This window comes from Lemur catta, chromosome 18, assembly GCF_020740605.2.
Source record: "Lemur catta isolate mLemCat1 chromosome 18, mLemCat1.pri, whole genome shotgun sequence".
Lineage (NCBI taxonomy): Eukaryota > Metazoa > Chordata > Mammalia > Primates > Lemuridae > Lemur > Lemur catta.
Window position 1 is genome coordinate 36498581 of NC_059145.1, and position 23927 is coordinate 36522507.

Here is a 23927-nt window from a genome sequence, read left to right on the forward strand (position 1 = left end):
ATTTGTCGTGTCACCATAGTCTCCTCAAATGTATGACAGTTCCTTATTCTTTTTCATGGACTTGACACTTTTGGAGAGCCTCCATTTCATGTCAGTTATTTTGTGGAATATTCCTCAATTTGGAGTTGCTTTTTTTTCCATGATTGAATTGAGTTTATGCAGATTTGACAATAATGTCATAGGAATGATGATGTGAGTATCTTGTATGATATCAAGGGTACATGATATTGATGTCTTAGGATTGGTGATGTTAACTTTGATCATTTAGTTAAAGTGGTATCTGCCAGGTTTCTTCACTGTAATGTTACCGTTTTCCCCTTTGCAATTAATAAGAATCTTACCAGGAGAACCTTTGAGATTATGCAAATATCCTGTTTCTCATCATAGTATTTTAGCATCCAACAATGATTCTTGCTTGCAATGTTTATTTCTATGGTGTTTATCTAATGGTGATTTTCTATTTCCATTATTTTTTTCTGTATTTATTAATTGATTTTATACTCCAAGGAAGATCTGTTCCCTCTTCCCTCTTTGTTTACTTTTATCAGTGTGGACTCATGGATATTTGTTTAAATATATAAATTATAATCCATTACTCTCATTATTTATTTTATTGCTCAAATTGTCCCAAATGTGGCCGTTGGGAGATCCTTCTGGTTGTCTTTCTGTGTCCTTTCAACATGCCCCCATTATTTTTTGATGATTTCCTTACTTTCTGGCATCATGAGATATTCCAGGCTCTTATATTTTCCCTACCCTAGAACTGGAATAAGTCATTTTTCCATGAAGCCCCTGTTTCTTTTGTATTGGAAGATGGTATTTAGAAATCAAAATTTGGACTCTAAATTTGCTTATTGCTACTGGATATCATTATTCATGTCCCTCTCATTTCACAGAGGTAGGAAATATATATATATCTACATATAAACACATACATGTACATCTTTACTTTTTTCTGTCTCTATCTTTATGAACTTTCATCCGTTCATCCATCCATCAATCTTTCAATCATCCTGTCCTCATTTAGGTACCTCTGATTCCAGTCCAACACCACAGGGTTCATTCTAGTCTTCCCTTTTCCTTGTTTGTAACTTCTTTCTGTCACAGTGAGAAACCTAGCTCTCATTATCCACAGTATATTTATTTATTTAATCTTAGCATACACATAAAGTAGTTCCAGACTTGCTAACGTCACTGTACCTTTGTGACCATGTACTTCTTCATCTAAATTAGAACACTTTTGAGAGAGAAAGGTTGGACATTATCAGTAATTATTCAAGGACAACTGATGGAAATATAGACCATTGTAGAGAAACTGGGAAATATGGCTCCCTGTGTATGGTAGATATTACACTAATTTGTTATCATTACAGCTTATTTTTATCTTTTCCCTTTTCTAGCCTCATAAATTTTCTATTGAGTGATCCTGAAATCACTGTTGAAAACAATGTGTTGAGGGCTATTAAAATGGTGACTATTTAGTAATTTATATACTTAATAGAAAACATTTTCTATAATCATAATAGGCTGCTTTGGTGAAAATATTGAGTTCCTTCATTATCAGATGGAACATAGCAGCATTGTGATTCCTTCTTTTTGTTTAGATCACTCCTATGAGTTAGAATTGGAATTTCTCAGGTTTGTCTTGAGAAGATATTATGGCACTTAGTACTTCAGAATTTTAAGTGTTAAAAACGAACGAGAAATACTCATTTAAGATACTTGCCTGGTGCTTAACCATATTTCCCTGTTCAGGTGGACATACGTTTGCAAAATGGATTTGCCCCTGGGATGAAGCTGGAGGTGGTTGTGAGAACAGATCCTGAAACCTACTGGGTTGCTACCATCATTACCACCTGTGAGCAGTTGCTCCTTCTCCGCTATGATGGCTATGGGGATGACCGGAGAGCAGATTTCTGGTGTGACATCAGGAAGGCTGATCTATACCCCATTGGATGGTGTGAACAGAATAAGAAGACCCTTGAAGCTCCAGAAGGTAATAAAATACCTCCTATCAAGACATGATATGATATTGCTATAAGAAAATTTGGATTGTCCACAGCCTTGAAGTTTTCAGTCCCCCAAGCACATAGGCTTATCCAACTTTTCTAGGTTAGCATTTTGAATGAAAATATTTATAAAGAATAATGCACATTTCCGTATCTTTTAAAATTATCTCGTGTACTTCGTGAAGTCTCAGGGAACATCAGTGGCTTGTCATCCTTTAAGACTGTGATGCGCTCTGAGTTTGAGACTTGTAGGTCTGGTTGTTTTTAAGTATGTTGAGCCAGATTGATGTGCTGTTGATTCTCTTTCTGTTTTTATTGTCCTCTCTCCTCTTACCCCCAAGCAATCTGGGAACTATGAACTCTTAAAATGAACCAACTGAAGCTCCATTCCAGGAAGGAGCCCAACTTGGAGTAGAATCCAAATTAAGCAGGGGAGAGACAATAAAGACAAAAGAAAGAGAAGGGTGAGATAAAGATGGGGAAAGGTAAGAGAGACTACAGATTTAAGAAAATACCAGACTTTTTATATTTTTCTTTTAACTTCTTACTTTGATATAATTTCAGATTTACAAAAAATTTGCAAGAATAGTACAGAAAATTCTTGGAAATGTTTTGTCAGGTTTCCCCAAATGTAGACATTTTATTACATTTGATTTATCCCCTCTCCCCGACCCAAATATGCTCTTCTAATGAACCATTTGAGAGTCAGTTTTAGACATGATGGCCTTTTACTCATAGATATTTTAATGTATTTCTATAAACAAGGCAGTCATGAGTGCAGTAAAATATCAAAATCAGGAAATTATCTTTGATATAACAATATTATTTAATCTACAGACCTTATTCAGTTTTTGCCAATTGTTCCAATAACTGTTTTTTAATAAAAGAAAATCCTAGGTCATGTGTTATATTCAGTTGTCATGTCTTATAAGTTTCCTTTAATCTGAAACAGTTCCTCAGGCTTTGTCTTTTATGATTTCGGAGTTTTGAAAGATACAGGCCAATTTTCCCAATGTTTGTTGTATCCTGGTCCCAATAATGGTCATTGTGCCCTATTTCTTTTCCTGGTCTAGGATCCAGTCCAGGATCACATTGCATTTAGTTGCCATGTCTCTTTAATTTTCTTTGTCTTTGTCTTTTTTGGTCCTGACATTTTTGAAGAGTACAAGCCACTTATTCTGTGGAATTTTCCACCATTCGGGTTTGTCTGATGTTTCCTTGTATTCAGATTTTGCACTTTTGGTAAGAAAAATACAGAAGCTGTGTCCTTTCAGTGCATTATATTAGGATATACATGCTGTTGATTTGTCCTGTTCCTGGTGATATTAATTTCCATCACTTTATTAGATTGGTGTATGCCAGGTTTTTCCATTGTGAAAGTATTTTTCCCCCTTTTTAATTAATTAGAATCTCGTGGGAAGATACTTAGAGATTATGAAAATAGCCCATTACTCTTTAAACTTTGACTCACTATTCGTAGCATCCATTAGTAAGTTTTATTTGAAACAATTATTACTCCAATGGTTAGCAAATAGTGTTTTTCAAACTTCTGCTACATTTTTAAATGGGCTTTCTACTATGGAAAGAGCTTTCCATTTTCATCCATTTGGGTATGTATGTGTATATGTAGGTATGCATGTGTATATGTAGGTATGCATGTCAGTGTGGACTCCTTGTTCTGATTTTATTCAATGGGTTATAATCCTTCACTATTTTTATTTATTTTGATGCTGAAACTGCCCTAGATTTGGTGAGTGGGTACCCCTTTAAGCTGGCTAATGTGTCCTTTTGGTATGTCTCTGTCATTATTTGAGCAGTTTCTTATTTGGGGGGTCAAGAAGCATTTCCCTGTCTTAGCCCTGAATTCAGCCATTTTTCTAAAAAGTCCTGCTTTCTTTTAGTGAAGAATAGTACTTAAAATGAAGATCTGGGTATTAGGATCCTGGGGTTAGGGTCTATGGGCTTCAGCTTTGTGAAAATTTTTTACTTTGTGAAAAATAATACAAGAGGGAGCTCTAGAGATATGCAGCTGCCTGGCCCATCATCTCATCCTATAAGCATAGGAAAATGCATCTCATTTAAACATGAACAACAGAAAAGGATTTCAGTTGAATCTCATGTAAGATTATTATAACTAAAAAAATAATAGAGTAAAATCCTTCCAGAGAAATGTAACCACAAAAGAGATGAACATTGTCAGATAAAAACATTAAAAAAACTTTTTTTAAAAACCCAGCTTTATTGCTGTGTAATTTAACTAATTACCTTTTAAGTGTTAATTGAGAATAAAAGGATGTTAACTGAAATGAGATGCTGAAGGAGAGGAGAAAAAGGAGGTTATAACTAATGTTAGTACTGTTTATAGAAACAAACAAATGAAAAATAGAAAATAGTTTAAAAATAAAGAGGACTAAAAGTGTTATGTAAAGATGTTAGTATAAAGGTAATCAGTAGAACAAAAATACAAACCTTTCTATATGCCAAAAGAAAGTATATGTGCAAATAGATCATATAGTGAAAACTACACACACTAACACACACAAAATTTATATAGCATTTAACAATATGACAGAATTTAGGCCGTGCATATTGATAATATCAATAAATGTTAATAGGTTTACTCTCCCATTAGAGGTTTAAAAGAATAATATTAATAAATTCAGATTGGTTCACAAAGCAAAGTTCACTTTTGTACTACATACAGAAGACATACCTAAACAGAGAGAGACTCTGACAGGGTAAAAATAAAAGGACGGACAAAGATACACAGACAGATGCAAATAGAAAAGAAACCAGCAGTCTGTCTTAATATCTGACAGAGTTGGAATTTAGATTAGAAGGCATTCGAGACACAAAGAAGGATACTTTGTAACGACAGCAGCTACACTCAGCAGTGAAAAGAAATGAGGACCATCTGCATACAACCAAAGGGTGCTCTCTGGGATATATTGTTACATGAAAAAAAGAGTGTATGAATGTGTGTGTACATGAACTTATTTTTTTCAAACTAATAAGTCATTTAGAAAAATTATCTGTGGGTAAATAAGGGAACAGAATGAAGGGATAGGGATAGAAGCTAGATTTTTGAATATACCTTATTTTGTAGATTTGACTTTTGTACCTTATAAATATTTTATATAACTATAAAGCAAAATTAAATGTTTAAAAGCAATTCCTAAAAAGCAAAAGCAGAACCAAAGAAATCTAAACTATATGGAGCTTGTAGGATGACCACACAGAGAAGAACTCAGTGACTAAAATACAATAATTTGAATGTATAGTAGTGATATACTATAAGGTCAACAACAACAAAAATTCAAGAAAAAAAAATCTAGCTGGGCACAGTGGCTCGTGCACATAATCCCAGCACTTTGAGAAACCGAGGTGGGAAGATTGCTTGAGGCCAGGAGTTCGAGACCAGCCTGGGCAACATAGAGATACCTCCATCTTTACAAAAAATAAAAAATTAACCGGGCATGCTGGTGTGCTCCTGTAGTCCCATTTACTTGGGAGGCTGAGACAGGAGGATCGCTTGAGACCAAGAGTTGGAGGTTAACAGTGAATTATGTTTGGGCCACTGCGCATCAGCCTGGATAACAGAGCTGTCTCCAAAAAAAATAATTAAAAAATCTTAAGCTGTTTTTAGTAATCATGTTATTGGTGATTGGGTTGATCTTGTTACTTTGAAATACTTATATATTGTGGGTCAAGCAAATTAATAATTAAATGTATAATTGGGAATTAGGTTTTTCAGCATGATAGAAAGGAAATAAAGCTTAGAAAGATGAGCTTAAGTAAAAGCACTATCTTTCTGAATTTGTATTGGAAGCTTCCTAATGTGATTTATCTTAAGAAGAGGAAGAAAAAAGGGAGGGCAGAAGTAGAAAGGAAAGGAAGAAGAAGAAAAAGGAGACATTTGTTAGTTCTAGATGCTGAAAAGGCTTAGAAATGCTAACCCGGTAGCAATGAGCACTCCCAGCACCCCAATTATGATCTCTAAATACCATTTTCACTGAAACAAATTGGGGCTCCTTAGAGAAGTAGCTGATTCCTGGACTTGGGCAGGAAATACAGAACATGAGCCTAGAACATCAAGTCATGCCAAAAAGAAAAAAAGATATCAATGACTGTTTACTAGTGCATGTCAAAAGGGTTCAGGAACCAACCCGAATAGACTCTCTCTGGTTAAAGATGAGATAGTTTGAGTGTCAATAAGGACAATATCTGCAGTGGCTTGAAATGTATTATAATCTGTGACTTCATAATGAAATTTTAAAACAGAACCCTCACTGGTCACCTTTGGAGGATGCCAGGGAACTAACTGATGATTTTGAAGGCCGGTAAATATGCAGAAATAATAAAGACAATCAAGCATATGTTTTGCCTTTTTTTGTGTGTGTGAACTCTACTTTTGGGTAATCAAATAATTGGTGAAGAGAAGTTTTTCTTTATAGAAGCATTTTAGTTAGTAAATGAAGAAGCAATGATAGAATATCACCATCTTTAACCCCTAATGAGTCAATGCATCTATGTAGTGACCATTAAAAGTTGCTAATGTCACAAAAAGAGAGATAGCCAGACTGTATGTGCCTGTTGATGGGAGGCCGTAACTCCGCTTATGAAGTATTCTTGCATCCTTACCACTCATTGCTGAATTTGATCAAGCTTCTGGCTCTAAATACTGATTTATCGAAAATATAGGGGATAGTAGAACAATTGGGTTACCACAGGGAGGCAACCAATGAAATCAGACTCTGAAAAACTCCATATAGGGCAAAGGCTGAATCTTTCAACAAATGTGCTGTAAAAAGAGAGAGAGAGGAGGGGAGGAAGTAGAAGGAACCTACAAATTAAAAGAAATGTAGGTGATATATCAACCATTTGCAATGTATGGATCTTGAATGCTGATTTGATCAAACAAATTGAAGAAACTATTTATGAAACAATTGGGGAAATTTGAACATGGACTGGATATTTGATATTAAGGAATTATTGTTAATTTTTTTAAGGTATGATGGTGTTGTAGTGGTTATCTAAGAAGTTATTTTCTCTTAGAAATATATACTGAAATATATGTGGATGAAATTATATCTGGAATTGGCTTCTCAATGATCCTTGGTTGGGCAGGGGTGGAATATATGAGGTTATATAGGCCAGGTGTTGGCAAATTATTTGTTTTAAAGGGCCAGGTATTAAATATTTTAGCTTTTACTGGACATGTGATCTCTGTCATAGCTGCTCAACTCTGCCTTTGTAGTGTGAAAGCAGCAACAGATAATATGTAAACAAATGGGTATGGCCATGTTCCAGTAAACTTTATAAACTTTATTTACAAACAGAGACAACAGGCTGGATTTAGCCCACAAGTTGTAGTTTGCTAACTCCTGTCCTAGATGAAAAAGATTGCTGTGAGGTGACAGTTGTTGAAGCTAGGGTACATGAACATTTATTAAACCATTTTCTCTACTTAATGTATGTTTGAAATTTTCCATAATAAAAAATAAAGTTTAGGTACCTTTGGATAAAATTATAGTAAAAGGGAGTTGGGCCTATTCTCTTTGTTTTGTATACAACATTTATTAAACTTAACCAGAAAGTAGCTCTATCTAGAGAAAGATTTTTGTTTTGTTTTGTCTTTTCAAGCTCTCAAAGAAGCAATATGTTGGATTATTAGATCTTAAAATGACAAATACACCTCTAAACCATTTCCAATAGCTTCTCTGTGTTCTGTGGCTAACATTAGGAGTAATCAGTCATTTATTTCCTCATCTAGGCATCAGGGATAAAGTATCTGACTGGGATGAGTTTCTACGGCAGACTTTGATGGGAGCATGTAGTCCTCCTGTTCCACTGCTAGAGGGCGTGAGTATTACTGCGTGCCAAATCAGTGTGGAAAACTCATCTAATCTTCCAAGAAATCTTAAAATTGGCTGCTAATTTACCACTCTGAAGCAAATAAACATTATTACTAGAGACATAGGCATAGGTTTGTTAAACTTACCCTCAGAGGTTGCAAATTGGTGGCTTTCTCAGTACTTAAAAATTTTCTGAATTAGTTGCTAACACATAAAAATCTAGTTTTCCGAATTCTTTTACACAGTTGGAAAAGGAGGCCTTTTGCATCTTTCACTCTGAAACTAAGCAGGGGTTGATTCTACTTCAGGGTGGGCATTTGTAACTTCCATGCCAGGTGACTTGAAACCTCCTTTTCTTTTGCTCAGAAGACACTGGACCCATTGTACTCCTACTTCCTACCTTCTTCTAGCAGCTTTTTAAAATTAGTGTAGCTTTTGAGCTTGTTAGTGAATATAGATTTCTTGATTTTGTGAAATGAATTTATTAGTTATGACATTTCTAAGTTATGTCTTGTCACTTTTATGTCCTACTGGTAAAATTCTTTGTGGCATATATGAAATGCAATATATGACAGTTCCAATTTCTCTACATCCTTGCCAATACTTGTTATCTTTTTTGTGATAGCTATCCTAGTGGGTATAAAGTGGTATCTCATTTTGATTTGCATTTCCCTAATGGCTAATGATATTGACTATGGGATTTTACTTATTTATTTATTTATTTATTCATTTATTGGTGCTTATGGGCCATTTATGTATCTTTTTTGGAGAAATGTCTTTGCCCATTTTTAAATTGGGTTATTTGCCTTTTTATGCATTCTGGACACAAGTACAGATCAAATACGATTTACAAATATTTTTTCCCATTCTGTGGTTGTCTTTTTATCATTTGCAGCATAAAAGATTTTTATTTTGACGTGCTCCAATTTAACTATCTTCTCTTTTGTTGCTCGTGCTTTTGGTATCATATCTAACAAGGCTTTGCTTAATCCAAGGTCAAAACATTTACCTCTATATTTTCTTCTAAGAAGTTTATTGGTTTAGCCCTTACATTTATTTCTATGATCCATTCACATTCCCTTTTAAATCTCAATTGGTGAATACTGTATTTCAAGCTGTTACTTATTTTTTATATTCTGATTCATTTCATTATGTTTAGCCAGGGAATGGCACATGTTAAATACTCAGTAAAACTTGCAGGAATGAATGAAGTGATGAATAAATGAATTGATAAACTGTCCTGCTCTGCATTGACCATGTTTCTGCCAGTCTAACTTTCAGCTGTGAATGTGTTCCTCCATTTGTTCATATGTTCTGTTTTATAATATATCTGGATATACAAGTGTCATAGAGAAGTTCTTAATACCAACAAAATTGTAAGGTTGAGTATTAAGAAATGGTTAAGTGATAACTTTGTGATAACTTTGGAATGAGTGGTTTTTTTCTATTCTTTAGTGTAGTTTTAAATATGTATCTAGATAGTGAGTGTTAAACTTTTCATTCCCATTGGTGTAATCAAAAGCTTTTACTGTGTTCATTAGAACATTGTTATGAAATGAAGGCCGGGCGCGGTGGCTCACGCCTGTAATCCTAGCACTCTGGGAGGCCGAGGCGGGAGGATCGCTTGAGATCAGGAGTTCGAGACCAGCCCGAGCAACAGCGAGACCCCGTCTTTACAAAAAATAGAAAAATTAGCCGGGTGTGGTGGTGCGCACCTGAAGTCCCAGCTATTTGGGAGGCTGAGGTAGGAGGATTGCTTAAGCCCAGGAGTTTGAGGTGTAGTGAGCTATGGTGACGCCATTGCACTCTAGCCTGGGTGACGGAGGGAGACCCTGTCTCAAATACAAAAAGAAGAACATTTTTATGAAATGAGTAAAAAAATCAGAAACAACTGAATGCCATCAGTAGGTAAGTGCATAAATTATTGCCCATTTATAATACAGAATATCATAAAACACTATAAAAGATGAGGAAGATTTGTATGTGCTGTAGTACAAAGATACCTATGATGTACTAAGTGAACAACAAACTAAAAAACAGTATACAATGCTCCCATTTTTCAAAAAATAAGAGAGAGACAGATGGACAGACTGGCAGAGATGGATATTGACTTGTGTAGAAAAAGAGTGTATGCCAAAGTGTTTATCATGGGTCTTTCTTAGAATGGGGAATGGGCTTATATGGAGGACTTTGATTTTTGTCATGTCTGAATTTTTTCTTTAATGATGATCATAACTTGCTTTTATAATCAGAGATAAAGTAATGATGACATTTTAAAAATTTTGCTAAATGAAACTAAACATAGACCTAGAGAAAGATCTATTAGAATAATTTTATTGCATTATTGGTAGATTTTCTTTAAGATAAACGTTTTCATATCACCTGGAAATAGTACTGTAAGAGATTTGTATGATAGTAGACAATTCAATGTCACTGGCTTTTCAATGGGTAAAACATACAAAGACTGGTTTGAGATCATTTGAGAACTTGGCTTTTTAAATATATTTACTTCTCTTATTTAATCATTTCACTTTTTAAACCTACAGCTCCGTAATGGGAGGAATCCTTTAGATCTCGTTGCTCCAGGATCCAGGCTGGAATGTCAAGGTTTTCGGGACTCTTTAAGCACTTGGATTGTTACTGTGGTAGAAAACATTGGTGGAAGGCTAAAGCTGCGTTATGAAGGACTTGAAAGTTCTGACAATTTTGAACATTGGTTGTATTACTTGGATCCATTTCTTCATCATGTTGGTTGGGCCGCTCAACAGGGATATGAGCTTCAGCCCCCATTAGGTGAACAGTAATAGAACATTTTTCTTACAACTATTACATTATTATTATGTTATCATTAACATCTATTAGACTGAAAAATGTATTTTTCTGTATACTATGAAAAACCTTTGCTAGTTCACAAAATAGAGATATTACAAAAATGTTTCTATGGAGTTAAGTGCCTATTTTTCTTTTGGTTTTATTGCTTTTATAATTTTTCACACGTATTGATATACCTCATAGACTTCTGCCCCAACCCATACTGAACCTTGACCAAAATAAAATAAAGAAAAACATTCTCTAGGTAGCATTTAGATAGGTATATGGCAAATTGGGTTCATAGCAAATTGTTGATTAAAAGAAATTCTAATAATATTAAAGCTGGAGTTATTGTTTAAATCAATTTATACTTATTATTATGTGCCCCAAGTTGGGTGTTGTATTATATTATTTTATGTATTACAGCAAACCTTATGCTCCTACTGTAGATATTTTCACAAAACTTAACTGTCTAGGCTCTGCACAGAGTAGAGTACTGAGGTTAAGGTGCAAGTTCTTTCAGTGCAGATGGATATAAGTGCACTTGAACTCTTTCCTTGCTTGTCCCAGTGGAACGTGACTTTGCTGTTTATGTGAATGCTTTTAGAACAGTTAAAAAGTGTATAGGTTTTCTCATCTTCTAAAACATGCTGTCTTGTTTTATTAAAGCCATTAGACATCTGAAAACTGAAGCTGAGTGGCAAGAGATTTTGGCCAAAGTGAAAGAGGAGGAAGAAGAGCCATTACCATCTTACTTATTTAAGGTAAAAACAAAAACATGAAAGATAGGTATTGCTCTCCTTACAGCAGAGTAAAGAGATTTCGGGAGGTGAGAGCATAAAATAACCCCTGCAGTTAGAAAGAGTCGTGACTTCTGAAGGATGAGAAGGTGTTAAGGCTAGAGTGATGATCATCCTTGTTGTCTTCTAACAGTTGTCTTGATTTTTCTCCCCAAGTTCTCTTACAGTAGTTTGAATCTTTTCTTTTCTACTCTTAACTACATAGCTCTAGCTATTTGAGACCATAGGTTTCTACTTCCTGCTCCTGAAATCTGGCATTATGACTGCCGTTGTCCCCTGCACCAGTTCTCGCTCCCCGCTGCTTTTCCTTCTGGGCCTCCCACTTCTCTGTGCTCTGCATGGCGGCAGCAGCCTGCACACCAAGGGCACCCTTCCCCTGGATGTAGTCACTTTTTACAAGGTCATTTCCAAAAGCAAGTTCATCTTGGTAAAGTTTGACACACAGTACCCCTACATTGAGAAGCAGGATACGTTCAAGGATCTTGCTGAAAACTCGGCTTCCAGTGATGATCTCTTGGTGGCAGAGGTAAGGATCTCAGATTATGGTGACAAGCTGAACAGGGAGCCAAGTGAGAAATACAAGCTGGACAAAGAGAGCTATACAATCTTCTACCTCTTCCAAGATGAGGACTTTGAGAACCCAGTCCCATATAGTGGGGCAGTTACGGTTCGTGCCATCCAGCACTGGCTAAAAGGGCAAGGGATCTACCTAGGTATGCCTGGTTGCCTGCCTGCATATGACGCCCTGGCTGGGGAGTTCATCAGGCCCTCTGGCATGGAGGCCCACCCGGTCCTCATGGAGCAGGGGCATTACAACCTCTCAGGTGTGAAGGAGACAGAAGAAGTGGGCTGAGCAATACCCAAAGATCGTGGGGAAGATCTCACACCAAGGGGTGGACTTCCTAGCATCAGAGATGACTGGGTCACCAAACGGATAGAGAAGAACGTGATGAGTGACAGGGAAGAAGGAGGAGCTCCAGAAGAGTGTAAACATCCTGACTGCCTTGCAGAAGAATGGGGCCAAGAAGGCGGAGCTGTAAAAAGGCGCACTAGGGTTTTCCACGGTGCACTAGGGTTTTCCACGGTTTGGTGGGGGTGAGGAGGGGAGACTTACCTGCTGGCTTTGAGTTCCTTGTGGAATATAAGGGGGTGGTGGAAAAAGTGGTACTGTACCAGAATTCTGAGCCCTGAGTATGCCTGGACATTGATGTTGATGTGACCATGCCTGGGACATCCCTATAGCTAGTCTGGGGAGAGCTAGAACACTTATACAGATGGCTAGTGAAGTTTCCCTCAGAAGGAATGGGTGCTATAAAGAGAAGTGTACCACCCAGATCCTTGACAGGTGTAATTCTGATCCAATTAAAGTTTCAGTGTTTTGGTTAAGTGGGTCTGAAGCCATTCAGTTTTCTTTTCCAAATTATACTTTGGCCCATGAATATGAAAATTAATTAATTAATTTGTTTTTTCCTCCAGATAATCCCACATTGTGTTCCAAATATAGAGAATAGGGCACTTTCTTTGTTTTTGTTTTTACCCAAAAAGTTTTTTCCTGTGAAGAAAATTACAGGATTTACCAGAAGCTGAACAGGTCCACTATCTTAATCAATTAGAGTAGTATTCAACTACATATAAGTATAAAATGAATGCAAAAATACTGTGTTTTTATCCCTTTTGGTGTTTGCATTATAGGACAAACAAGTTATTGGCAATCATACGTTTGCTGTAAATATGAAATTGGAAGCAGTGGACCCCTGGTCTCCTTTTGGGATCTCTCCTGCTACAGTTGTTAAGGTACAGTGAGCATAACTCTATTGGTAAGAATCCTTGTCAGGGTGACTGATTTAGAAAATTGGCAGTGTTTTGATCTTCAGACTCTATAGCTAACCCATTTTTCCTCTTAAGCTGTGAGGCTAGAATTACTTCTGTATTTGTTTGTATTGTCCATTTCTCTGTGGCCCGTTCCTTCTTCAGAGCTTGGCAGTCTTAGCCAAAACAAACAAGGGCCTGGGCACTAGAGTAGTGGGGGACATGTTCTTTGGAGCAGGCCTAGCTGTATATAGGTGAAGGAGATTTAACTGGTAGGTAGGCCACGGTATCTGTAAAGTTGGAGGCAGGTAGTGTCATCAGTGTCCAAAGAGGTACATAGCTCAGCTCATTGAGATGAGGAGATACGTGGGATCAGGCAATTAGTGTTACAAGATCTGGTAGTAGGATGGCTCCAGCCGTGTACTCCAGATTCAGATTTTAATCTTTTGAAAGACTGACAAAAGTAAGGCTCATGGTGCCATGGCTCACACTTGTACTTTTAGCACTTTGGGAGGCCGAGGCAGGAGGATCACTCAAGATCAGGAGTTTGAGCAAGATCAGCATGACCAAGAGCAAGACCCTGTCTACCAAAAATAGAAAAAATTAGCTGGGTGTGGTGGTACGCGCCTATAGTCCCAGCTACTCAGGAGGCTGAGGCAGGAGGATCGCTTGAGCCCAGGAGTTTGAGGTTGCAGTGAGCTGTGTGACACTACTACACTCTACCCAGGGTGACAGAGTGAGATTGTGTCTCTAAAAAAAAATAAAATAAATCTCTTGTTGGAGTAACCGCAAGAATTGAGCAGGTTATCAAGGCCCAGTTACTCAATCACTCCAACTGAGGCATTAGGGAGTAGGTTTCAGTTTAGGACTAGAGCAGAAGTATAACCAAAGTTGAAAGTAGAACCCAGAGTTGAATGTGACTATAGGAATAGTCACTTGGATGCTGAATCATCTGCCTGTTAAGATGTAAATTTTCCCTATCTTGGAAGAAGATTCTCAGAGAAAGGGATTATGAACCTGCAAGTGGGGTCAGAAGGCCCTGTCTGGAGTATGAAGGGATGTGGGATAGTAAGAAGCCAGAGGAGGTTCAAAAAATTCTCTTTGGCATTTGAAACTGGGCCAGCTAGGATCTGAAAAACTAATGCATACTGGTGTAGTTGACTCCTCACTAAGCTTTAACTAAGTTTTGTTTGGAGACCAACTACTTGGGTTTGAATCCAGGTTTTGCTTTTTCCTGGCTTTGAAGCCTAGAGTAAGATATTAAATTCTCTTTAAACTCATTTTTCTTATCTGAAAAATGGAGTTGGTAATGGTACTTATCTCATTAGATTGTTAGAAAGATTAAAATTGAATTGATACATGAAAGCATTTAATTAAAACAGTAATTATATGTTTATATATTATCAGTGGTTCCCAACCTTTTTGGCACCAGGGACCGGTTTCATGGAAGAAAATTTTTCCACACTGGGGTAGGGTGGGGGGAGGCGGAGCTCAGGGGGTGATGCTAGCAGTGGGGAACAGCTGTAAATACAGATGAAGCTTTGAAGCTTTGCTTGCCTGCCGCTCACCTCCTGCTATGTGCCACCCCCCCCCCACCATTTCCCAAGTTATTTTTCCACGAATGGGCAGGGCAGGGGTGGGGGTGGAGTGGTGGAGCTCTGCATCCTGGTCCCTAACAGACCACAGCCCGGTACGAGTCCACGGCCCAGAGGTTGGGGACTGCAGTATTATATGACACAGAGCTAGCATTTATTGAGTATTTAGTATTATTAATACTTGTGACTGTGAACTTTTGTAGCATTTGGCTGTGCCAAGAGAAAAACACATGTGTATGTGTCTGTGTATACATATACACACATACTCAGTGTACATATACATACATATGAAACCATTTGTTTTATCTGTTAATTGCACACACAGGTGTTTGATGAGAAGTACTTTCTGGTGGAAATGGACGACTTGCGGCCTGAGGACCACGTGCGGCAATCCTTTGTGTGCCATGCCGACAGTCCTGGCATCTTCCCTGTGCAGTGGAGTCTGAAGAATGGCCTACATATCATCCCCCCTCCAGGTGTGCATTCACTGTTTTCTGAGTTGTTACTGGAGAGCTTTTCCTTGAGATAAGATGTGTCAGATGGCATTGCCTCGTCCCTCTCCTCATGCCCTAGCCTGTCCCTAACATTTTAGGGGCCTGAGACAAGTATAAATGAATTCCATGTATTTATATATTTGAAAGTTATAAAATCAAGCTAAAAAACTGTTAGTTAAAGAGAGTATGTTCTGTCTTTGTACTTTGATACAAAGTATCTGTACTTTAATACAGATATCTTCGTAACCACCTGGAAGACCAGATTCCAACCGGGGTTCTGTGCTGGCTCCTTAGTCCATCCCCTCTTATGTCTGTGAGGAGGTGACAGGGAGGTGGGCCAGGATGCACAGTGAGCACTGGGAGCTGGCTGTGAAAAGAGGCCATAGGGCCAAAGCTAGAAGGTAGATTATTGATAATTCTAGGTGTCTGGACTTTATCTTGGAAGAGGACTCTTCAGAGGGAAGTTTGTGGTCAAGAGAGCCTCTAGGTAGGAAAATAACAGATTGTTTTCCTGGCATTTGCAACTTTGCAAAATATAGGTCTTTGATCTTTTAATCAAAACTCTTAATTATGACATAGTTGAGCTTGACTGAAATTTTTAATATTTTTAAATTTAGGGTATTATCAGAAAAATGTCAGATGTTTATGATTTTTTATATTTGGAAATCAGATTATTTGATTGGCAGTTTATATACACTTTCTTAGGCTTTTTAAATGGTGACTGCTGGAACACTGGGCTGGAAGTACTCTTTGGTGTTAACAAGGGTCATAAACTCAGAACCTTTTGTCCTCCATTCAACCTTCATTCATCCAACAAACATTTATGGAATGTTTGCTGTGAGCCTAGCACTGAGCTTGTCACTGGGGAGACAAAAATGAATACTACCCAGACCCTTCAAGGGGCAAATAGGGGAAGAAGATACTAACAGAACTTCCCAGGTTCTCCTCTGTCAGTGAGCACAGTATAGGAGTGCCTCGTTGGAGGGTGTGGTGGGGGAACATGCACAGAAGGAAGTTCTTGCTTTTCCAGAAGGCTCTGGACATCCCAAATTCTTTATCTTGCTTACTACCACCTTTAAGTGAAAAGGAAGAAACAATTGTTAAAGATAACAGAGCTGTCAGCATTATTACAGACAGGTCAACCATCTTTGTAAATAGAAGAAAGGTAGTAGACTATGTAATTGAAAAAGGCAGAAAATGTACCATCAGGAATTGAGGTGGGGGCAGAGGGAGACCGTGGTTCCAGTCTCAGGTGGGCAGGGAAGGTGACTGCAGGGGCTGTTTGGCTGTGAGAGGGCATGGTCTTGAGCAGCCTGCTTTGTTGCCTGTGAGACATTACGCTCTCTGGAGGCTGAGAGTAACTCAGATGCTGAAGACAATTGGGCCTCACTGAGTTCCTTACGTGCAGATGGTGCTGAGTCAAGGCAGCAGATTGGAGATGCTTCCATCAAGATCGTTGGTAGACTTAAGTGGGGAGTTAAGCTCAACATTTTTTCTGAAATGGATCCATGACTCTGCTTATAAAAGCTTTGATTCTGTAGTAGTACATGAATCTGAAAACAATGCTGACAGCATTTTTTCAGTAGTAGCTAAGACACTAAGGAAATAGCTTTATCGAAGAAAAGTCTTTGTTGATTAACTAGTAGTATTTGCCATCACTTTTCCTCAGAGCCTGAGTCCTAATAGAATTGATAATAAGACTGGATTTATATGTATACAGATCAAATCCAGTCATAACTATCTTAAATTCTTTTAGCAAATTGCCAGCAACTAATCATATAAAATATTGCTCAAAATAAATGCCTTGTTTGAAATTTAAAAGTTTTAAAATTTATCCAGAGAATTTCATTGTATTGTTATAGCTTGACCAGAGTTGCTGTCTTTTATAAAACTAACAATGCTTTGAATTTATAGAGTGCTTTCCACCCTCTCTAAAATGATCAAAGTCCTCAAATTAGCAGCATCGGAAGTTGTGGGTGGACCCCTGGCAGAGTGGTAAAGCCAGGCAAGTAGGTATAGTGTGAATCGTTGTTCTTTTATCCCCACCTAGGCTACCCGAGCCAGGACTTTGACTGGGCTGACTACCTCAAACAGTGTGGTGCTGAAGCTGCTCCCCAGAGGTGCTTTCCTTCGGTGAGAACCCCTTGCAGCCCTCATGGCCACTGTTGAGGGCTGTGCTCTCTTGCTTGCTACGGTTATCACTCTGAAGGGAATCATCTCACTCAACCCAGATGAGCTCCTTGGTGATTCTAATAAAATGTTCCAGGCCGGGCGCGGTGGCTCACGCCTGTAATCCTAGCTCTGGGAGGCCGAGGCGGGTGGATCGCTCGAGGTCAGGAGTTCGAGACCAGCCTGAGCAAGAGTGAGACCCCGTCTCTACCAAAAATAGAAAGAAATTATCTGGCCAACTAAAAATATATATACAAAAAAATTAGCCGGGCATGGTGGCTCATGCCTGTAGTCCCAGCTACTCGGGAGGCTGAGGCAGTAGGATCGCTTAAGCCCAGGAGTCTGAGGTTGCTGTGAGCTAGGCTGATGCCACGGCACTCACTCTAGCCTGGGCAACAAAGTGAGACTCTGTCTCAAAAAAAAAAAAAAAAAAAAAAAATGTTCCAAAGAAAAATATACTTACTACCAAAGTTAATCATTCAGTGTGCTAATTAAGTTAGTTTTATAAGTTTATCAGTTTAATTTTTCTTAGTAGTTGAAATCATATGAATTTGAAATTTTATTTCATAATTATTTTTGATGGTTTAATAATATGGAAAAATGTTGAAATATTAAGGAGAAGAATTATTAAGCTTATTTAAAAATACTTCTATCCAAATACATGCACATGGTTTAAAAAGCCAAATAGCAGTAAATGGCTGAGAAGGTAAAACAGCAGTCGCTACCCTACCCCTTTCCACCGTCTTCTTTCCCAGAAATAACCACCTCCTGTTCTTCTCACTGTAGTTCCAGCATTGTCCTTCTTCAAATAATAAGCTGCAATCTTTTGAGTCATTAATTTTAGACATGTTTCTTGGTTCTATATTATGGTAAATGAGCATTTTGGTGTTTTATATTACCTTTTCCCCTCTGTCTTATCCACTTCTTGCTTTAGAGTTATAAATTTTGATTAAATCTCAATTGAATTTTTACATTATATGCATTCACATATTATCCACAGCTGAGCACTGCAGTATTTTATGATTGTTTCCTTTTTTTGTTTGTCCTCAGTTAATGATTACCTTGTTTTTCATTTGCTTAATTTCTTTGTTTCTATTGCTAGCTCTTCCCACACCTGTCGGTAGCGTCTTGTTACCATCTCCACAGAAGCAGTTATACCAACAAATCTATCATTCCTAACATTTTTCTTAGAGGCATCCTTCATAGCAGCCTCTACTCTCTCTCCCTGGATGGGTTGCTCTCTAGACTTGCCATGTAGCTGTAATCATGGAATTGCCCTTCAAGGTCACCCAAGGAATTGCCCTCCCCCCTTTCTCATGATTTGGGTCCCCCTGTTTTATATGTCTCATGGCCACCTCTTTCTTGATTTACTTCCTTGTTTTGATGGAGCCCATTTCTCAGGAGCTTCCTGTAACAGAGTGCAAGGGAAGTAAATTTTTGTAGACACTGTGTATTTGAAATGCTTTCACTCAACTAACTTAATTCATAGTTTGGCTCAATATGGAATTTTAGTTTGGAAATTATTTTACTTCAGAATATTGAAAACATTGCTCAGTTGTTTTCTAAACTTCTAGTGTTGCTTCTAGGTTAGTTGAAAGCCATTCTTATTCTTGATCTTTTGTAGATCACCTGCCTTTTTTTCCTCCCTGGAAGGTTATAGAATAATTTTGTCACCAATTTTCATAGTGATGACCCTTGATGTGGGCCTGTTTTCATCCATTGTGCTGGGTTCTCAGTGGGCACTTTCTCTGAGCATCTCAGACAGACCCTGATGCCTGTCTGTGCTGGGAAATTTCCTTGAACCTTTGATTTCCTTCCTTCCTTTCTTCTCTTTCTGAAATTTCTTTTATTTTGATATTGGCCCTCTGAATCAAACCTCTACTTTTCTTATCTTTTTGTCTCCTGTTTTCTCTTTCTTTGTCTTTTTTGTTTTCTCTTTCTTTGTTTTCTGGAAGATTTCCTGAACTTGCTCTTTCAACTTTCCTTTTAAATTTTTAGTTTTTGATATCATGTTTTTTATTTTTTGGAATTATATTTCTTCTTTGAATCGTTCTTTATTTTTAATAGCATATTCTTCTTTCTCTAAGGATGCAATAGTTTTTCTTACCTCTCAAAAGGATATTAAATAACACCCCCACCCCATCCAACCCCCGAAGTTTTCTTCTTGCATAATCTCTGCTTTCTCCAAGTTGCTTGTTTTGTCTGTTTTGGTCTCTGGCTTTTATCTCCTTAGATATCTGGTAATTCTTGGTTGTTGCTTATATTTAAGAATGGGGGACTGAAAAAGCTGATTGAAAACTCTAAACATGTGGATGGGGTTTGTCAACCTTAAACTTTCCTATAGGGTGAGATCTGGCTGACCATTTCTTGAGGAAACCTAAATCCAAATTTTTATGTGTTTCTTCTTGGGCTTGTCATATTATCATAAAAAGTCTCTTCTAGTCCTCTGCCTGATAGTAGAGGCGAGGGCTGGGCCTCTCAGCATTCCATATGCTAATTCCTGTTTTAGGCACCACATGCATGCCCCCAATAGTTGCTTGTGTCCTGCCCAGGGATCTTATGTTTTACACTGTCTAGAGGGTAAATCTCACCTTCTGTGGGGGATAAAAAGGGACAATTACCCTGGGGTGTAGAGTGGAGGAGCCAATGGCCTAATCTACATGCTTCTTGAATGTTTTCAGCCAATCTTTGTTTTAAATATTTCTCCTCCACTTTGAATTGCCTGGTACCTGTTTCTGCCAGTTCTTAGCTCTCTTTACTATACCTTTCATTAATATGCTTAGTTTTTACACCCTATTCTAATTTTAGTTTATATAATGTTGTTGTTTCCTCTCCTGATATATGCATCCTGTTAAGATTTGTCCTTAAAAACAAAAACAAAAACAGTTTTAGTTGGTCATCACAGAGAGGACAATGAAATGCAGATGTTCACTTGTCCATTTTGACCCAAAAGCTACAGATTTTTCTATTTTAAATGACCCTTTTCTCCTGTTCATAAGCATTCTTTATCCTGCCTGCCTTTTATGAAACACATATAGTTATGAACCAGGCAGTTTATTGTACGATAGGGCCCTTTATGAGAAGGGAAGTGAACCAACAGAGAGCCACGTGGTTTAGGACACAGAACCTTAGATATCTCATTTCATTGATACTTTGTAGTAACCCAGCAAGATAGGTGTCCTCAACTTCATCTGACAGGTGAAGAATACTGAGGCAAAAAAGTTCCATAGCTTGGGCAAGGTCATACAGCTAGCAGTAATGCAGGACTATCTGACCTGAAAGACCATACTGCCTGTAACACTAAGAAGGGCAGACATTTTCCCTTTGCTTCATTAAGAGCAAAAGAGCACAAAATACATTTATAGCTTTAAAGTAAACCTAGAGGGATTAAGTACTTGAAAAAGGTCTTCTAGTTGAACACATTGAGTTAATACTGAGTGTTAATCCAGTAAATGCATTTGAATCATTCATTTTCTAGTCAATTTCTGAGCATGAATTTAAGGAAAACATGAAGCTTGAGGCGGTGAACCCTCTTCTCCCTGAAGAAGTGTGTGTTGCCACCATCACTGCAGTGAGAGGCTCCTACCTGTGGCTCCAGCTGGAGGGTAAGTGCCAGCACTCCTGAGAAGCCTTCCGGTGGCTGCTACTCTTTGCTCTTCCTGTTTACTTTTGTACCTGCAGTGTGGCTTAAACTTAGTGGATTACTTAAATAGGGATCTTGTCCAGAGACTTGTAATTTGTAATGCAGGATTCTAAGCTAAAAATTTATTTTCTGGCTTTCAAATTTCAAATTTTAGGAACTGAATGTGAATAAAAAATCCTTTACTACGGAGTCCACCATTTTCAGGAAGAGGAAAGGATAAATCAAATAGCATGTATTTTGATGCGACCAAAATAGGTGAACGTGAGCATTAACACCTAGTTTATTGAAAAGATAGTATATTAGTTGCCTCAGCACAACAGAACAAAGAAGTATATAAAGTAGAAATGATATATTATACTAAAAGTAATATTCAGTGATTGGACAGGTTTAAGGATGGAAGGCACCATGTGAGTACTCAGTGCCGTAGTTACTATGTGTGGCCTGGGTTTCTTTTTTATCCTGCTGCCAAATGGTCAAACTCTGAGAAGAGTCTGATCCTGTTTCTGATTTGTAGAATTAGCATTTAACACATATTTCAAGGACAACATTGAATGTAAACATTTATGCAACCTCTGCTGAGCAACTTGCCAGATCACTTCCTGATTTGAATTTGGCTTATTCCTAGAGTGACAAAAGTAATGTTCTCATTGAGTAGAACTGTCACTTTTGTCTTTTGGTTTCCAGTTATTTCAAGGAATTGACTATGATATTTATTAACCATTTGAATAATACCAGTGGTAGTTCCAGTTGCTTATTTGCTGTTCCCTAGGTAAGGATCACCTTGTATATTCACCTGTACCCATTTTGGTCCTTACACAGTTATGCATGGGGGACAGTTTACTTTTCTTCCTAATGTTTATCATACATGAAAAAGTATAACTTCCATGTAAAAGATACTTGCTCAAGGGACTTGTGTCTGTATTACTGCAAGAGTAGAACCTTGTCTAGAAAGTTGTTTATGAAGAAGGTTATTTAATGGTCTAAAATAATTTTTTTTAAAAATCCTGAACAGGTTCTAAGAAGCCTATACCTGAATGCATTGTGAGTGTGGAATCCATGGATATATTTCCTTTGGGCTGGTGTGAAACCAATGGCCACCCACTCAGCACTCCTCGCCGAGCACGAGGTATCTGTCTATCAGAGGATTGATTGGGTGGCTGCTACCAGTTAGGATGAATCTGGACATTTCAGAGAAGAACAAAATGATATGATAGTTATCTGTTCCTGCATAGGAAATTACTTATTGTTGTAAACATTTAATATCATATAACTTTTATGGGTTAGGAATCTGAATGCAACTTAGGTGGGTCCTCTGGATCCGGATCTCTCACAGGCTGTGATCAAGGTGTCAGCCAGGGTTGTAGTCATCTCAAGGCCCAACTGGGGGAGGATCTGTTCCCAGGTTTATTCAGATGATTATTGTCAAGTGTCTTAGTCCATTCTAGCTGCTATAACAAAATATCACAGAATGGGTAATTTACAAATAATAGAAATTTATTTCTCACAGTTCTGGAGGCTGGGAAGTCCAAGATCAAGGCATCAGCAGATTCAATGTCTGGTGAGGGTGCATTGCCAGGTTCATAGATGGTGCCTTCTTGCTGTGTCCTCACTTGCTGGAACAGACTACTAGGTCTCTGGGGTCTCTTATAAGGGCACTAATCTGAATCATGAGGGCAGAGCACAATCCAAAGGCCCCACCTCCTAATACCAACACATTGGTGATTGGGTTTCAGTATGAATTTTGGGGGGTACAAACATTCATACCATAACAGTAAGAATTATCTCCTTGTGGGCTGTTGGACTGAGGTCCTCAGCTAGGCTTCCCTTAGTTCTTTGCCACGTGAGACTCTCTGTAGGGCAGCTTACAGCGTGGCAACTTGCTTCCATCAGAATGAAGAAGCAGGAGCTTATCCTGCTGCCAACTGGTGCGCAGCAATAAAAAAAAAAAAAAAAAAAGAATGAAAGAAGCAAGAGAAGTTGAGCAAGATGGAAGCAAGAGTCTTTTTGTAATCTAATCTTGGAAGTGACATCCCACCTCCTCCGTTTTTAAACAGCTTATTGAAATATAATTTATATACCAGGAAATTCACTCCTTTAAAGTATACAATTCAGTGGTTTTAGTATAGTCACAAAGTTATGCAACTATCACCATAGTCAATTTGAGAACATTTTTATCATTCCAGAAAGAAACCCCCATAACCCATTAACAATCAACAACCCGCCCCCACCCAGTATCCATTAATCTATTTTCAGTCTCTATAGGTTTGCCCATTCTAGTCATTTCATATAAATGGAATCACATAATGTATGGTCTTTTGTGATTGACTTCTTTCACTTGGCATAATATTTTCAGAATTCATCTCTGTTGTAGTGTGTATCAGTTCTTGATCCCTTTACATAGCTGAGTAATATTTCATTGTATGGATATACCACATTTTGTTTGTCTGTTGATCACTTGATGGACATTTGGGTTGTTTCCATTTCTTGGCTCTTAAGAATAATAGTGCTGTGAACATTAGTGTACGGGTTTTTATGTGGATGTATGTTTTCATTTCCCTTGGGTGTATCCCCAGGAGTGGAATTGCAAGTCATATGATAGAAAAATCATTGACAAATCCAGTGTCAGGAAGATTTTTCTCCTATGTTTTTCTGTAAGAGTTTTATAGTTTTAGTTCTTATATTTAGATCTTTGATCAATTTTGAGTTAATTTTTATATATGACATAAGGTAAGGGTCCAGCTT

At 37.8% G+C, this 23927-nt stretch overlaps 1 protein-coding gene and 1 pseudogene across 5 annotated transcripts in view; both read left to right on the forward strand.

Moving 5' to 3' along the window:
• Positions 1-23927, forward strand: part of SFMBT1 (Scm like with four mbt domains 1) — a 119695-nt gene that overhangs the window by 80542 nt on the left and 15226 nt on the right. For 4 of the 5 annotated variants that reach the window (XM_045529993.1, XM_045529992.1, XM_045529994.1 and 1 more), the window contains 9 exons: positions 1756-1996; positions 7783-7871; positions 10411-10657; positions 11345-11439; positions 13168-13269; positions 15205-15355; positions 17424-17506; positions 21021-21147; positions 22198-22311. In XM_045529993.1, coding sequence (XP_045385949.1) covers positions 1756-1996; positions 7783-7871; positions 10411-10657; positions 11345-11439; positions 13168-13269; positions 15205-15355; positions 17424-17506; positions 21021-21147; positions 22198-22311 — 1249 coding nt within the window. Of the gene's footprint in view, positions 1-1755; positions 1997-2350; positions 2495-7782; positions 7872-10410; positions 10658-11344; positions 11440-13167; positions 13270-15204; positions 15356-17423; positions 17507-21020; positions 21148-22197; positions 22312-23927 lie in introns of those variants that run through there. The other variant, XM_045529996.1, reaches the window with a different exon arrangement.
• On the forward strand, positions 11446-13161 carry LOC123623173 (annotated as a pseudogene).